This window comes from Apus apus, chromosome 2 (assembly GCF_020740795.1).
Source record: "Apus apus isolate bApuApu2 chromosome 2, bApuApu2.pri.cur, whole genome shotgun sequence".
Lineage (NCBI taxonomy): Eukaryota > Metazoa > Chordata > Aves > Apodiformes > Apodidae > Apus > Apus apus.
In genome coordinates this window covers 83,388,831-83,404,633 of record NC_067283.1, presented here as the reverse complement: position 1 = coordinate 83,404,633, position 15,803 = coordinate 83,388,831, and the positions used below count along the sequence as shown (strand labels likewise).

Genomic DNA, 15,803 nt, shown 5'->3' with positions numbered 1-15,803 from the left:
GGCGGGGAGGCTCTGCCTCGGCGGGCCGGTTTGTCCCTCTGCGCCTGTGGATCAAGTTTTCCTTCCGCGAAAGCAGCCCCACCGGCCGCAGGTTAGCGGCGTGGCGGGCGGGCGGGCGCTCGGGGGCCGGGGGGAGGCGAGGGGCGGCCCGGCCCGGCCCGGCCCGGCCCGGCCTGGCTTGGCCCCACGGCGCCGGGTCTCCAGGAGGAGTCGGTTGCCGCTGCGGCGTTCCAGCCTCTCGTGTGGGCCGGGCTTTAGCTCCCTAAAACCACCGTCCTTCCTCAGCGTCAGCTCTCCGCCTTCCCAGCGGGCTGTCGCTCGGTCCAGCCACGTTTTTTGGGGGGGAAGGTGGAAGGGGTGGAAGGTCAACCCCGGGCTGAGAAAGGTTTCACATGCGGGGGTCCCGCTGCTGGCGTTGAAGTTTGTATGGTTTTTATATTTATCTTGGTCCTAAAGTAATCCGGAGCAAACCAGTGACTTGAAAGAAGTGACGGGGGAATGGCTGCGTGGCTTTGGAGGCACGATCGCACAACACGGTCTAAAGCCACACAGAAGTAAAGCTACTTGTAAAGCTACTGCAGAAGTTTCTTGTGTTTTTTGTCCTCTCCAGGGCCATTGCCATTTTTGACAGACCAGGTACATGAAGTGGGAAATCCGGCCTTAGAGTTAATTACGAAGGCCAGCACGCGTCTGGTTCAGTGAAACCATGTGCTTGTCATCCATAGATGCTTGTTTGCTCCTGCAGTGTGTTGATGTATAGAGCCAGTGCACTCCTTGTTAATCTTTTGTGGACTGTTAGTTTTCTGACTTTTTTTGAGTACTCAGTCAAATCAGCTATAATTTGGATTTTCATCCTTATTTCTGTGTTTAGCACTCGTTTGAGCGAGGATATCCTGGGATTTTTTTCCAGCTTTGTGTTGTTTTTTGATGTGCAGCTAGCAACAAATCAACATGTTAAAAGCTGCTGGTGTGGTCAGAGGGATTATCTGGAAAGCTTGATAGTCAAGAATTACCATTTTTCCTCCTCTTTATTTCAGTTGAACTGGTATCATGTAAGTGGAAGTGGCATAACAAGTGTATAGTGCAACAAAGCAAGAACAAGGCAGGCAATATGTTCATCTGAGTGAAGGTCTGTTCCTCGTTTTTGATTGTGTACATCTGCAGGTAGGCATGACTAATTTTCCTTTTGTTAGCAGGCATTACTTGATCAGTTTGTGCATGAAGCTGTTCTGGTTGATGACAGGGAGAGGGTGCTCTCACAGGGAGAAACTCCTCAATTGTGTAGTTTAGATCGAATCAGGATCAAAGGAGTTTATTGATCATAAATGCATAATTAAATGTCAGCTAGTTAAACTACTGTTTAATCAGTTAATTGAACTATCTATTCAAGATGAATAGCAACAAAAGAACAGATGAAACGCTAGGCACTTAAAGAACGTTGTTAAATGCCTACAAATATTTAAACAGCCTTCTGTGTCTAATTCCAAGGAATTGTCTAATTGCGGCCTCCCCCCTTCCCACCAGGACACATTCAGCCTGTTACATACACACACAGTTCCCCCTCTCAGGAGGTGTGTGTCTCAAGCACAATCCCCTCTTCTGGCCCTGTGAATTCCCTTGTTTACACACAACTTCTGTAGGAGATGTCGTCACTCTAACTTTTGTGTCTCTATGCAATCTTACTAGTCCACAAACCAGTGAGAAAGCTCCCTACAAGTTCACATACATGCCACAAATATGGGGAGCTAGTTTTTGCAATCTTTATTGTTTCTGTACTAGCTGGAGTAGAAGCAGCTCAAAGTTTCTTACAGGGAGGCTGCCCTTGCTGGCCTAGACAGAGGTCATGGTGCTATTTGGGCAACATCTGGCCATGTCAAACCACATTGTGACTACGATTCTTTCTGTTGCCCTCTCTTCTCCCTCGACTATTGAAAATTTTTCTGCTTCTCTCACATATCTTCTCAAACTTTTGTTTGAAATCTGTTGGTAATCCCCTGGTTATAATGTCCATTTGCCCCTCAACTCTTTGTATATAGAAGGCTTCTGTGCTATGTGTGGTCCCAGGTGAAAAGTTACTGTCTTTCTCCCTTTCTGAAGTATCAGAAAGACACTAGTAATTAAACTTTACGACATCTTTATTCTTTTTCTCCATTTATAATCAGGCCTTACCACCTGCTGACAAGAGAATAATTCAAGTGAAAACATGGCATGTGACTGGGGTGAATCTGTATTACTACAGAGATCTGAGAGTTTTTCAACTGTATTTCATATCAATCATAATAATGTGTGTGTTTTCAAATTTCTCAGTATTTCTTTTGGAAAAAGCAGATAAAAAATAATTTTGTAGATTGTTTTGGTGTATACATCTTCATCTGTGTATGCACATGAAGCCAGTGATTTAAATGCATTTATTTTAAATGATTGTTAAGGCAATTGAGAATATTTTTAGGTAATACAGTGTGATTAATTTAAAGTGCAGTTGAGTTATGCTTGCTTTCCCTGAAGAGAAACAGCAAAAAGATAAGCCTCAAATGACTTAGGCACAGGTTTCTATAAATCAGTGTGTGTGGCTAGTACACTGAATGCTTTGTGGTGTTGAATCTGTGTGGGAGAAAGTGGTGAAGTACAGCAAACTGGGCCTGGGCACATGAAAAGAAGTTCAAGTTGGGAACTGAAAATTACTGAGTTTTAATTATAGGTGTTTCAGTTCTACTGCAGCTCCCTAGCAGTGACAAAATATTGTCAGAAGGTTAATTTGTAATATACACACAGGAGACATTCTGCTTATCTCTCTCACTGCTTCTGGAAATTTTTCTTAAATCTGTTGTGTTCTGTCTGTGTCAAAATAATGAAATAAAACTTCTCACATTCCAACTTCCATGGGACAGATGAATGGATAAGGATATGCCTCTCATTCATCCTGCTGCTTGCAAGACTTTGTGAGGGAGTGGCATTTTACACTACAGAAGATTTCTCTAAGATGTTTTCCTCTTTTTAGGAGAAGTAACCCAAACAGTCAGTTCAGTTGTTGCACTTTGCAAGAAGCTTCTTTTGGAAATACAAAGTGAAGAACAATGTTTGTGTTCTAAAATATTGACGTAGTAGACAGTAAAGCTTAAAGGCATTCAGGCAAAAAAATACTGATTTCAGAAAAGAAACTAAGAATTTTAATATATTTTTTTTTTCTCAGGCACCATAGTTTGACTTCACTAGGTCCATGTTTTGTTTTGGTTTACCTTCAAATATATCTCAGAAAAGTGATCAAAGCAGTCACTGACTTAAAGTGGAAAATATAACTTGCGTCATAAAAATAGTATTTATTTTCATGAAACTATTTCTTTATTGTATTGTTTACAAACTAGATTCTTAATACTGGGCAGATTGGGGTATTAGTGCAACATCAAGGCAGTACAGCATATACGACCAATAAGTCCTTTGCAACCTGGCCTACAGAGCTTGTGAGTAATGGCCTCTCTTCAGAGTAGTTGCCTCATTTCTCAGTTAAATAGCAGTACTGCTACCCTTTTAAAATATCTCTTTTTAATCTAATAATCAAAGTAAAATCTTGGTATTATGCATGCTGGAAATTTTACTTTTTTGTTCCTTTTTTCCCCTGCAGTGTCTTTACAAAAAAAAAAAAAGAAAAAGAAAAAGAAAAAAAAAAGAAAAACTCTGTTTTGGAAAATGTGCTGTGATTTAAAAAGGAGATTTTTGCTCCTCTATGCAACACAAAAGGGGCAGGCAAAAGCCATAGCTGAGGAGATATGGCAGCAAGCAGGTGCCCATGGACTTGAAGCTGATATGCACTGTATGAGTGAAATGGACAAGGTGAGATACTCCATCCTGTTACAAAAATGGGTATTTAATAGCTGCATTTTTCTTCATGTGCTTGAGTGGTGGCTGTTTGTAATTGTGAAGGCTGAACACATGAGCCCATCTAAAATGTAATGTCTAGTTTTAAATTTTAATTTCTTATGAATCAATAATTTGGACTAACACAAATGCTTAATAGCCTTGCGCCAAAGGTGCATCTTTCTTACGATTTTTCTTATTGAAACAGAAAATTAATATATCTTTGATCACTCTTCTAACAACAGTGCAGTGACTTCTTGAAAATGATTTATGAATGCAGTAGTGAATGAATTCTGTATTTACTAATTGGCTCTCCTGTTGTTAAAATTTATGCCCTTTTTTTCTGTTGTTTTTGTGTTGCATTGAGGTCCTGTGTTCTATTAACTGTGAACTACAATGTGACCCTGAGCTTTAGTGGGGTCCTTTAGAGTTGCATATCATATGCACTTGCTCCAGTTCACACTGGATACACTCAAGATACATTGTAGAATGAAATAAAAAGCTTGGCTGCAGCAGAGAAGTAGCTTTTTATCATTTGTTGTTATCCAAAGTTAAGGATCTGAAAATTGTTAATGTCAGTCTGTAACAAAAAAGTAATATGGACCGTGATTTTTTTCACAAAGTACTTTCAGCTGTATGTCCTCAAAAAGATTTTGAAAAACCTGACCAAACAAAGAACACAGAAAATAACACCTAAAAGTTTTTTTCAGGCACTTGAAAATATGAGAAGTTTATAGAAAGAATTTAGTTCCTTTTTAGCTTTCTTGGGGATACACTGCATGTTGAGTAGCGGGACATCTTTTGAATTAATGTTCACTGAGTATGTGGCAAAGATTTATGAAGAGACGTTTATGCAGCCAGCAGGGAACATGAAGATTCTCCTTATATTCTTCCATTTTATTTCTTCTGCATTTGACAGGTTTGGAGATTAGTTTCAGGAAGGCAGTAGGCAGATTATTTCTAGCCCTGTCATTGACCTCCCACTTGAATAAACCTATTTTGTCAAATTTGGAAAGACAGCTTAGAGCTGCGAGTTATTGATGAGGTAGAAAGATGTATAAATCTGAGAATTGAACATTGAGGGAAAAAGTAATTTCTGCAGCTTTGAAGATTTCATCAATTAAGTTTTTCCTCACCCTTTGCTGTTAACAAAGAGAACTTCTAGAAGCTTAAGTGTAGTTGGGGAGGGGAAGGCATAATGTACTGGAGCAAGAACTTGCTTGAATTTGATGGGACCTCTTATGAAGGCCCCTTGGGCATGTTAGATCTGAGAGTGTATTCCACAACACGCACAGTGCAGAGAGGTGTTTGTGCATGCCTTAAGTGAGGAAGTAAGTGGTTTCTCTTTTGTCCATATTTGTCAGGTAGCAGGCCCATCTTTATGTGGGGGCTGTTGGGTATTTTTCAGACTTTGTCATCACTTAAAGGAATTGCTGTGAAGATCTAGGGATGTAGTAGGTAGCTACAGGGTCAATAGTCATAATGGGATCCTGTTGCCATACAAAAATGAATGGTCAGATCCTGCTTAAGTCTCGGAAACGCTGGCTGTTTCCAAGTAGTATCTCTCACCTACACATTTGTAGGTGAGAAAAGGTCGTAAGTCTTTGGATGGTTACTATGATTGCTTTTTATGTTTGATGAAAGACTAAAATTACATGGAAGTGAGTTAGGAACAGTAAAACAGGTCAAATGGAGATCATCTTGGATCACAGTCTGTGTAGTTAGCCTTGAGTGAGTTATCTGAATAAGCACATTTGCTGTGGTATATGTTATGCTGGGTAAGACATGTCTGGGTGTCTGATAGCGTCCCTTTTCTTCAGCAATCATTCACTGCTTGAGCAGGCTGCCCACTGCAGTTGTGTGGCATTGCTGTCCTCAGCTGAGGAGTTCTTTTGAAGGAAAGAGAAAGAATGGGACGAAGGTGTAGCACTAAGTTTACAGGAAGAAAATTTTCTGTAGTTTAATACAGGTGAGATTAAATTACATGTTTTTCTGTGTGCCTTTGGGAAAAGGAAGAGCAGAAAATAATATCTAAGGCTAGAAATAGGTATCAAATGACACCTTGTAACTTACTTGTTCTATTACTTGTAGTATAACCTGGAAACAGAAAAGGATCCTGTAGTTATTGTTATTTCTACTACCGGTACTGGAGACCCACCGGACACTGCCCGCAAGTTTGTAAAGAAAATTCAAGACGTGACCTTGCCACCTGATCATTTTGCACATCTCCAGTATGCATTGCTTGGTAATTTAGTGTTTCATATATCATTGCAGCACTTTTCTGTCAGTGAATAATTTATTTGTTTATTTATTTTTACTTGTGAATAGGTTGGTTGGTTGTTTTTTCAGTGCTTATAAAACGTTTTTATAACATGAACAGCCTTTTTTGTGATGTCATCTATGAGGAATAGAGGAGAAGTGTCACAGAATGTTCTGAATGTAAGCTACCAATTGAATGTTTTTACAGTTTAGTTTTCTTTATATAAACAAAATATATAAGCTATATGTAATTATTCGTGTCAAGTCTCTGTGAACTAGATGAGTTTACTTGACTTTGCAAGTAATTGGGCATTTTTCTATACAAGGGAAAGGCAGTATAAAATGTTCTTAAAAATAAGGTTTTAAGATCATCCCATTCCTTTAAATTTGCAATAACTTTCCAAATTTTGCATGTCATACTTGTCAAACGAAGGAATGTAACTTCAGGTTACAGATCGGTATGCAAAACAGATTTGTCAAAATGCATCTGATACATCTTGAGCTGATGGTAAGGTCAGTTTGTTGAGGTCAGTGGTTTAGTTGATCTCTTAAGATCTCAGGTCCTCCATAAGTACAGTTTCTGAGTCCACTGAACTTTTAACTGATAACAAGGAGATGAACATCTTTGTGACTGTTAAAGGACAGAAAATCCAGTGCAGTGAAAATGAGATCTAGAAAGAAATTTCTGTTTCTTGGAGAGGAGAGTGTAGGACCAGATTTCCTTATGTGTATTTCCTACATTTCTTACTTTGTATTGTTTAAAATTACTCCTCTCTTTGATTTTTTTTTTTCAAGGTTCCAATGTTTTTTAATTACACTCAATACTCTCTCCTTTGTGTTGTTTATATTTATAAAAATTTTAACCTGAAGGTGAGATAATGTCTTTTGGTAATTTGCATAGTTTTTCATAGAATCATAGAACAATTCAGGTTGGAAAAGACCCTTGGGGTCACCGAGTCCAACCATCATCCGTATTCTTCAAAGTTCTCCCCTAAACCATATCCACCAACATCACATCCAAATGACCCTTAAACACATCCATGGATGGTGACTCAACCACCTCCCTGGGCAGCCTATTCCAGTGTCTAACCACTCTGTGAAAAATTTTTTCATAATGTCTAGTCTAAACCTTCCCTGTTGCAGCTTGAAGCCATTCCCTCTTACTCTGTCGTTATTTACCTGTGAGAAGAGAACAGCACTGACCTCTCTACAATGTCCTTTCAGGTAGCTGTAGAGACTGATGAGGTCTTCCCTCAGCCTTCTTTTTCTCAAACTAAACATTCCCAGCTCCTTCAAGCGTTCTTCATAAGATTATTCTCCAGGCTCTTCACCAACTTCGTTGCCCTCCTCTGCACTCGCTCCAGCACCTCGATATCTCTCTTGAATGGAGGTGCCCAAAACTGGACACAATACTCCAGGTGTGGCCTCACCAGTGCTGAGCACAGGGGGACAATCACCTCTCTGCTTCTGCTGGTCACACTATTTCTAAGACAGGCCAGGATGCCATTGGCTTTCTTGGCTGCCTGGGCACACTGCTGGCTCATATTCAGCTGCTTGTCAATCAGAACCCCCATGTCCTTTTCTGCCAGACACTTTCCAGCCACACTTCCCCAAGCCTGTAGCATTGCCTGGGGTTGTTGTGGCCCAAGTGCGGGACCCAGCACTTGGCCTTGTTGAAGCCCAAACCATTAACATCAGCCCAACGATCTAATCTATCCAAGTGTCTCTGTAGAGCTTCCCTATCCTCATGCAGATCAACACTCCCGCCTAGCTTGGTGTCATCTGCAAACTCACTGATAATACACTCTATGTCCTTACCAAGATCACTAATAAAGATGTTTCACTCCTTTCAAAAATTATTTCGGATCCTTATGCTTTTCCTCTAAGAGTGGTTTAGTGATTTTTAAAAGCCTCAAACTAAAGCAAACTTCTTCTGAAATGTTAAATATAGAAAACAGAGTATTTTCAGAGAAATTCTGTATCTTAAAATTTGTGAGGGAGGAACTTTTTCACTTCTACTTTGGGACAAATACAGTATTTCTTTTGGAAGGTCATATAAGTGTCCTGGTAATGCACACGTTACTGTATCAGATTATTCTGTTTGCCTGAAAGAAAATTTGGTGTTGTCTTTGCAGATCTTTCAGTAGCCTGGGTGACTGACTGATGTGATTCCTCTTTCCTTGCGTTCGTTAGGGCTGGGAGATTCTGAGTACACATTCTTTTGTAATGGTGGAAAGACAGTAGACCGACTACTTCAAGAACTTGGTGCCCAGCACTTCTATGACACTGGATTAGCAGATGATTGTGTAGGGTATGAGTTTATTTTTTGGCTTCTTGAAGATGCAATAATTATATGTGCATTTGGCTAAACCTTCTGAACTCTGTAAAATCAGTTGAACCTAAATGGCAACCTCACGGCAACGAGTCCTGTCTGATTGAAAATGCCTTTCATTCTCAATTGCTATTGAGTAAAACTCCATGTTTCAAGTGTGAGCAAACATCTGTAATGCCTGCAAAAATTGAGAGTATTTAGAAGCTTTAGAAATTAAGGGATTCAGAATAAGTCTAGAAGTTTAAAAATGTTTACTGAAGCAAATAAAAATAAATCCAGTTCCCAGTATCTGTGGTACTGGGTAATGGAATCTTTTTCTATATTCACATCAAACTTTTATCCAAGCTCTCATCTTGCAGTATAGCTGCTTTAGGCAAACCCTGCAATGTTTTTTGATTTTTTTCTCTCTTCTGTAAAACATCTTTCTCCCTTCTTGTTTTGCTGCTCGTTCTGGCCAGTAGGCTGCAGTCTTGGCTTATTTATTTTGAGTTGCAGGATTATATCAGTTCTGTGCATGATGATATGAGATAATTGAACACAAACATTGCCATAACCATAAAGCTTATATATTGTGTTCTAAAATAATAAAAATGGAACATTAGTGTAAGCCATTGATGTTGCTATTGCACAGTGAAAAGTTGTATATTTTGCTACCATCCGTTCAACTTCCTGTCATAAAGTTCAGTGTAAGAAAATAAAAATGAGAAACTGGAAGAAAAGTGAGGCTGTTACATACTTTAGACTCCATAAATTTACACAGTAGCAATAAGTAAATTAAAATCTTTTCTTTTTAGCAAAAAAGTCATCTTGGTAACAGCTGCAGATATGTATTACAATGGAAAATGAATAGTGTTTTTAGCTTCTGTATACATTTCGTTATTTGTAAATTAACAGTCCAGTCACAATAAGTCAACTATTCTTTCTCATTTGGTTTTTTTTTCTCCCCCTCTACAGTTTGGAAATAGTGGTTGATCCTTGGATTGATGGACTGTGGCTTGCCCTCAAGGAAGCATTTATACTGCAGAAAGAAAAAGAAGACATGAGCAGCAATGCTGTTTCTGGCACTCCCCCTGCAGCCTCGCCAATTGGAAATGAACTAAACTTAAGCTCAGAAGTACAGAACTTGAAGCTAGAAGATGGAGTGAGGAGTTCTGATGTTTTGACTCAGAAAGTGGTTGACACCCATCTTGAGGCTTCGACTAGAGATGCTGAACCTTCACTTGTTCGTTCTGTGCCCCCTGTCTCTCAGTGTGCTCTTAATATTCCTGCCTTGCCACCAGAATATTTAGAGGTGCAATTTCAGGACACCCATGGTGAGGTAAGGACTTCTCTTTGAATAATGAAAGCCTCCAGCTCTGGTGGGGGCATGAGAGTATAATCCTACATACCGCTCAAAAGAGCAAGTGGTTACTTACTTCAAGGAGCTATGTCCTGGAATGCAGAAGGTTTTCAGCTTGTAAGAGAAAGATCAATTTATATTGTGCAAATGTAGTTACCACCATATGTGTTTTGGACACTGCTGTATAATTTAGCTAAATAATCATTTGATAGAGGAATAGGCATTGCAGTGCAAAGAATGGAAGAACTAAAATCCTCAGTGGCTTAAGTTAAGATGGTGAAAGCAGCTTGCTGTAGAAAGGAGTATTATACAATTTCTGTTAAAATTCTTACTACTTGCAGAATGCCTTAAGAGTGTAAAATTGCCTAAAATCTTCTTGCGTATTTAATAACAAAGAAACTTGTAATTTAAAAAACATAATTAATTTTAGTGTTGAAAACAGATGAACTGTAGGTTGAAAGCCAGTGTGCTTTTCCTATGAAGCTGTGTTGAACAAAGACCTACTGTGTAAGAATTAGCATGAGCTGGTGATCATCTTCAGTTGGCATAGTTAGTGTTCAAAATTAGCTGGAAAGTGTGACTCAAACTTTTCTAGTTGTCTGTCAGAGGGCAGATGTTTTGGTTATCTGTGTGAGAGGGCAGTGAGGGCTGATCTTCAAGGGACAAGAGTGCTAGGAGCTGAGTGTGGTGACACAGCTGGCCCCTCCCCGATACCCAAGTGATGCAAACCAGGAGAGGGCAGCCAGGATCACCCAAGAGTGCACGGGAAAGAGGCAGGTCTGAGGCCAAGCTGGCAAGTTGGTTTGCAACTGGATCAGGCCAGCAGCATCTGTGGCTAGCCATAGACATGGCTGTGGCTGAGCTGCACATCAGTACTCCTGTGAAAAATCTCAGGCAGGGACTGAAGACCCAGTGCTGAGCTGAGATGGGGTTCCGAGGCCCATGAACAGAGGTGGGGGTAGAATCCCTGATGAGGCTGTTAAGGGCTATGAAATCCCATTGCTGTCCCCAGGGCCCTGTCACTGTCTCTGTTGCAGGTGGCAATGCTAATGCTGAGAGAATCACTTAGTCTAATTAATACCATTATGTAAGAGTGTATGAGTTTAAACACTGGATCATTTTCCTTTTATTGTAAACTTCACATTGTGGTAGGTTTTTTTCAGGTCGTTGATTTAAATAATCCAAATTACTGAGGTAAAGATTTATGATTTAGAGGTACTGTTTGATTGAACACCAATACTTGGGTTGAAAATGGTGCTACAGTGCTTAAAAGAGCCCATTCTCTATTAGTCTTAGCATGTATTCAGGCTGATCTCTGAAATAAATGATCAACTTCTAATATTGATGCCTTAACTCCTCTAAATAGAAAAAAAAATGCTTTCAAACAGCAAATTGGAAAGCTGTATCTACTAATCTGGAATTCTGTGTCAGATAAAAGATTATAGTTCAGCTTTTGGGTGTAAAGCTGGATGGTTGTCTTGAGCCTTGGAAATAATCAAATGCAAGTTGTTGTTGTTTTTTTTCCCTCGGCAGTATTTTTTACATAGTTGTCAAAACATAGGCCCCAAGTGTCCCACTTGTAAAAACAAACATGGCCTTAAAATTCACATCCTTTTCCAGTATCTCATATTGGTATTTTTTGCCAAGCAGAGCTGAAGTTGGCTTGTTTTGAACTGCATCAACTTGAGGTTTGGATATTGCCAAAAAGAGGCTCCCTGCCATATAAAGAAAGCTGGGTACATGGCTTCTCTATTTACTTAATAGGATCTGTGTCCTGGTCTGTTGAGTCTCCATGTTGAGTTAAAAACTGCTGCTAATTAGTAGCAGAGCAGTAATGATCTGCATCTTCAGCCTTTGTGGCAAGTGTTAGATACATTTTTAGCTTAAATTTTGATCTTATGCCTTGAACTTGATGCCAAAGAAATATTAATAGTCCAGGTGATGCACAATAACTTGATATGACCCAAGCTGTTAATTCCCATGTCAAAATCTAAAAGGTTCTCCTGCCTCCTTTTTTAGGTAGAGAATCCTCAGATTAACCAATATTTTGTTACCAGTAGAATAATACCTTTCCATTTGACAGAGTATTGTTATGGACGTTTGGTATCTCTCCCACCTCTTTTTATTTTTGTCTGTAGTGATCTCAAATGAAACTTGCTGACAAGAGTTACAGAGAAATGAGGGCTGCAGTCTGATCTCAAAATGATAGCCTTTGACAGAGATGATCTGGAATTACTCTTCCTGCCCCTTCACAATTCTTGAGGCACATTTTCATGTGTGTGGAAATGTGGCATAACATGATGCTGCTTTGTAGTGTGGAGTTTGCTGATTAGCTCTGAATCTGACTGCAGTTTTTAAAATTCCTCTTATGAATTGCCTGTAATAATAACCCCATCTGCAACATGAAGTCTTAATCTGTAAATCTGCAATGATGTTTTAAAATAGGTTCTGTTCTTATATCTGTTCTGTACACCTAGTAATCCCTCAATTAGGCAGGAGTTTTTTGATTTTTAACATAAATGCCATTCTCTACTTTTCTATTTTCAAGAGGGCTCTTGAAAAAGGATACAGCTAGCTCCATTTGATAGTAGGTCAGGCCTGTTAGACTGTTCAAGCCTACTGACCTTTTGTAATTGAATATATGCCTGTTACTGCTTAGATGTGATTTTGAAAAATGTAGAGCAAAACAATCTACATATGTAGAAGATTCATGTTTTTCCTCATGGTTTTTAATTGTTTTCTAGAGTTGTTTAAAAAAAATTGTTCCAACACTAATCCCTGAGTGTCATAGTAAGCTCTCGTTCAGCTGATTTGTATTTTTAATGTTAGATTTTGTGTCCTTTTTTTCAGAATCCACATCTGTCCTCACTGATTTCAGAGGGAACAACCTTTGAAGTGCCAGTTACAAAAGCAGTTCAGCTCACTAGGGAAGATGCAGTAAAAACTGCATTACTCTTAGAACTTGATATTGCAGTAAGTTAGTGATGGCTTTTTCTTTAGTGGGTTAAAAGAAAGGCTGAAATATGTGTGTGCTATGTATGACAACTGAGGGGGAAATTATTTATTTGACTATTTAAAAAGAAAAAATAATTCCTTATACAACAGGTTTGTCAGTTTAGCCTGATACATTTTGTAAATGCAAAGCTTGATTTGTTCACTGCAAGCTATGGCCCTGTGGAAGTCAAACAGAAATAAGGTGTCAGATTAATTTCTTTGTTATTCCTTGGATATTGTGTTGACCAAAATACTTTTTTGAAGGGAATTTGCAATGGAGAAGGGCAGACAGGGAACATTGAAAATGAATAATCTTTCAGTTTGTAAGCACACAGCTTCAGAAATATTTAAGAACTGTATAGTAAATTGTGATAATTCCTTGTGGTCAGTAATCCATACAAGTAATAATTTGACTAGCATGATCAAATTAAAAGAATTACTAGCTCTTGAGCACTATTTCTGTCTCTGGCATTCATTTGCTCTGATTCCTTTACATACTACTCAAGCTGTCTGCTACCCTAGACATAAAAACTGGTTTAGTTTATTCAGGGTAGATCATATTTCGTATACTGGTTTAAAGATAAATGGTAGAGAGTACTCATTACTTTACAAGAAATCTTTACAGGGAAAATCTGTTGCTTCTGTGTGGTTTTCCACATTCCTAGAATTAAGCCTTTGGGGTACTGTGATTTTGGCAGTTACTTTTATTGGATGTTAATAGCCTCATCTGTATCAGTTTCCATGGGATGTCTTTAAATCTCAATTGTAAATAAAGTCTACTAAGTTTTGAGTAAGTGAGTCTCTGAGATGACATGGTTTTTCCCCCTCTATTTATTTGTATACATATATTCTGTCATCAGCACACACTGAAAATGTGACCATTTTGTGCCTTTTTTTCCCCTCACATTCTCAACAGCCTGTGTATGCAGGTCACCTCACCTGATGCATGAAAGAAATATAATGATGCAAGTATAGTTTTGTATGGTTCTGTAATGGGAAGAAACTTGAGTAGGGTTTTTGCAGTTGGCTACAAGAACCTCAGCCAACTAAGGAGAATCTTGATCTTGAGATCTGAGATGCCTTTTGGTTTTCATTGTGTTCTTCGCTTGCTGTTTTTCTTTTTTCCCCCAGAAAATAAAAGCAGTTGGGGTAATTTCAGTCACAGTTCATCAAATAGTTTAGCCAGCAAATTTTCTTTTAGTGATAATGTATCTCTATACAAAGTTGCATTAATTATGAGAACTACATTTCTCTGCTCTCTCAAAGCAGAAAACAAAGTACATCAGTAACTAATTATCTGAGCTGATTATATAACACACACTCTTAATACATATTTGTTTTCCTTCTGTTTAGGCTGCCCAGCAGTTTGTATTAGAGTGTTCTAAATGTTTAAACCAGAGAAGGAAAGATATTTCTAATTAATGAGGTTAAACCTGAAAAGAAAATGAGTATTTAGTTTTTTATGTGGTCCAAACAGTGAAGTGCTAGTACAGAGTAAAAGAACATAGGACTTTATGTGACTGTGACAGTAGGAAGGTTGCTGCTGTTAGGAATGGGAATGCTGTTGGCCTTGATTTATGATACAATTTAATAAAAATTATCTCATATTTTAAACCAGGATACAGTCTTTGACTATCAGCCTGGAGATGCCTTCTGTGTAATATGTCCTAACAATGTCAAAGAGGTAGAAGAACTTCTTCAAATCTTGGGACTTTCTGATAAGGAAGAATACTTTGTTTGTGTAAAGGTTAAACAGGGCACTAAAAAGAAAGGTACGTATGATGTGGTGCACTGAAAATGAACAAATACTCCTTTCTGTCATGGTAGTAGCTGGTATGCATTGTTTTGAACTTTTCTTTGTCTTTAGTATTGGGACACAGCTGTCATTTCGTTTCATGACATGTTGGAAGTCAGAGATGTGTTAAAAGAAAGAGAGGACACATAGAATACTGCTGTTGGTTTTAGTATAGAAGGGTTAGCTTCTGTCTGGGAACTTGAGCCTGGCATTGACATTCAGCCATCTCATTCTTCCGCTGTGCTCCTTTGTCTTTATGGAGATGAGTCTTTAATCATGTAACTTAACAATCCCCCACTTGAAAGTAAAATCTCTCCTTGCACAGCACTTCACATCAATCTGTTTTACGTCCTAAGGGGGCCACGGTCCTGAAGCAGAAGAGAGTGCTGCTGCAAGGCATGTTTTAAGGGGCTCCTAGGTCTATGTGGATCTGTTCTGCTGAATCTTATGATTCCACACCTCAGAAAGAGTAGCTATAGGTTCAAGTATGCTCATGTACTCCCGGATGGATCTATGAGAATCACTCATCTCTTGCCTGGCAGTTGGTGTCTTTATGGTGCTGCTGAGTTGAGCCTTTAGTGCAGCAGGGTGGGGTAGGGCTCTTCATTCTTCTAGTCTCTGGGTAAATCAGTTCCCATAATGAAATTCCCTGCGTCATTGAGAGCAACACAAGTTTTACCTTAAGTATGAGATGTAAATAGACCCCTGTTCTTGGACTTGGACTCCCTTGTCCTGCCTACCATAGTTCCATTTCTTCTACTATACTGATGTTGCATTAAGAACATAAAGCTGCCTTACCAGAGCACTTTGTGTTCATCTGTGCCAGAACACTTGCCATGTGGGACAGGGCCTGTATAGCCAAGTGAACATAGCTTAGCCACTTGATTGTTCTGGTATTCCAGAAAAACCCAGTCCTTCCAAGGCTCAGTCGGTAAAATAATTGAATGAATCTTGGAATATCAGTGCTCTCACTCTATGTGTGAATAATCCAGGTTATTGCATCTCTGGCTGCCTAATGTAGCATTAGTCAGGGAAAAAAGGTGCAACATTTTGCCATGTCTTGTTTGAAAAAATGGCATGTCTGTTTGTGAATCTTAATGAATGATAATGGAAAGGAAAATCATGGCATTGGATAGCAGCACAGAGAATCAGAGTTCTTGGTTCTGCTCTTGAGTCTTCTGAGTGACACACAGCAAGTCATGCTGACTTGGGTACTCGGTCAGGATGTAGTA

General features: G+C 39.1%; 1 protein-coding gene across 3 annotated transcripts in view; it reads left to right on the top strand.

Annotated features, from left to right (window-relative positions):
- The window catches only part of MTRR (5-methyltetrahydrofolate-homocysteine methyltransferase reductase), a 33,231-nt gene continuing 17,428 nt past the window's right edge, over positions 1–15,803 (top strand). For 2 of the 3 annotated variants that reach the window (XM_051609597.1, XM_051609596.1), the window contains exons 1-8: positions 1–91; positions 1,038–1,164; positions 3,620–3,828; positions 5,944–6,097; positions 8,305–8,422; positions 9,398–9,761; positions 12,633–12,755; positions 14,395–14,548. In XM_051609597.1, coding sequence (XP_051465557.1) covers positions 3,685–3,828; positions 5,944–6,097; positions 8,305–8,422; positions 9,398–9,761; positions 12,633–12,755; positions 14,395–14,548 — 1,057 coding nt within the window. In that variant the 5' untranslated portion in view covers positions 1–91; positions 1,038–1,164; positions 3,620–3,684. The remainder of the gene's footprint in view (positions 92–1,037; positions 1,165–3,619; positions 3,829–5,943; positions 6,098–8,304; positions 8,423–9,397; positions 9,762–12,632; positions 12,756–14,394; positions 14,549–15,803) is intronic. The other variant, XM_051609598.1, reaches the window with a different exon arrangement.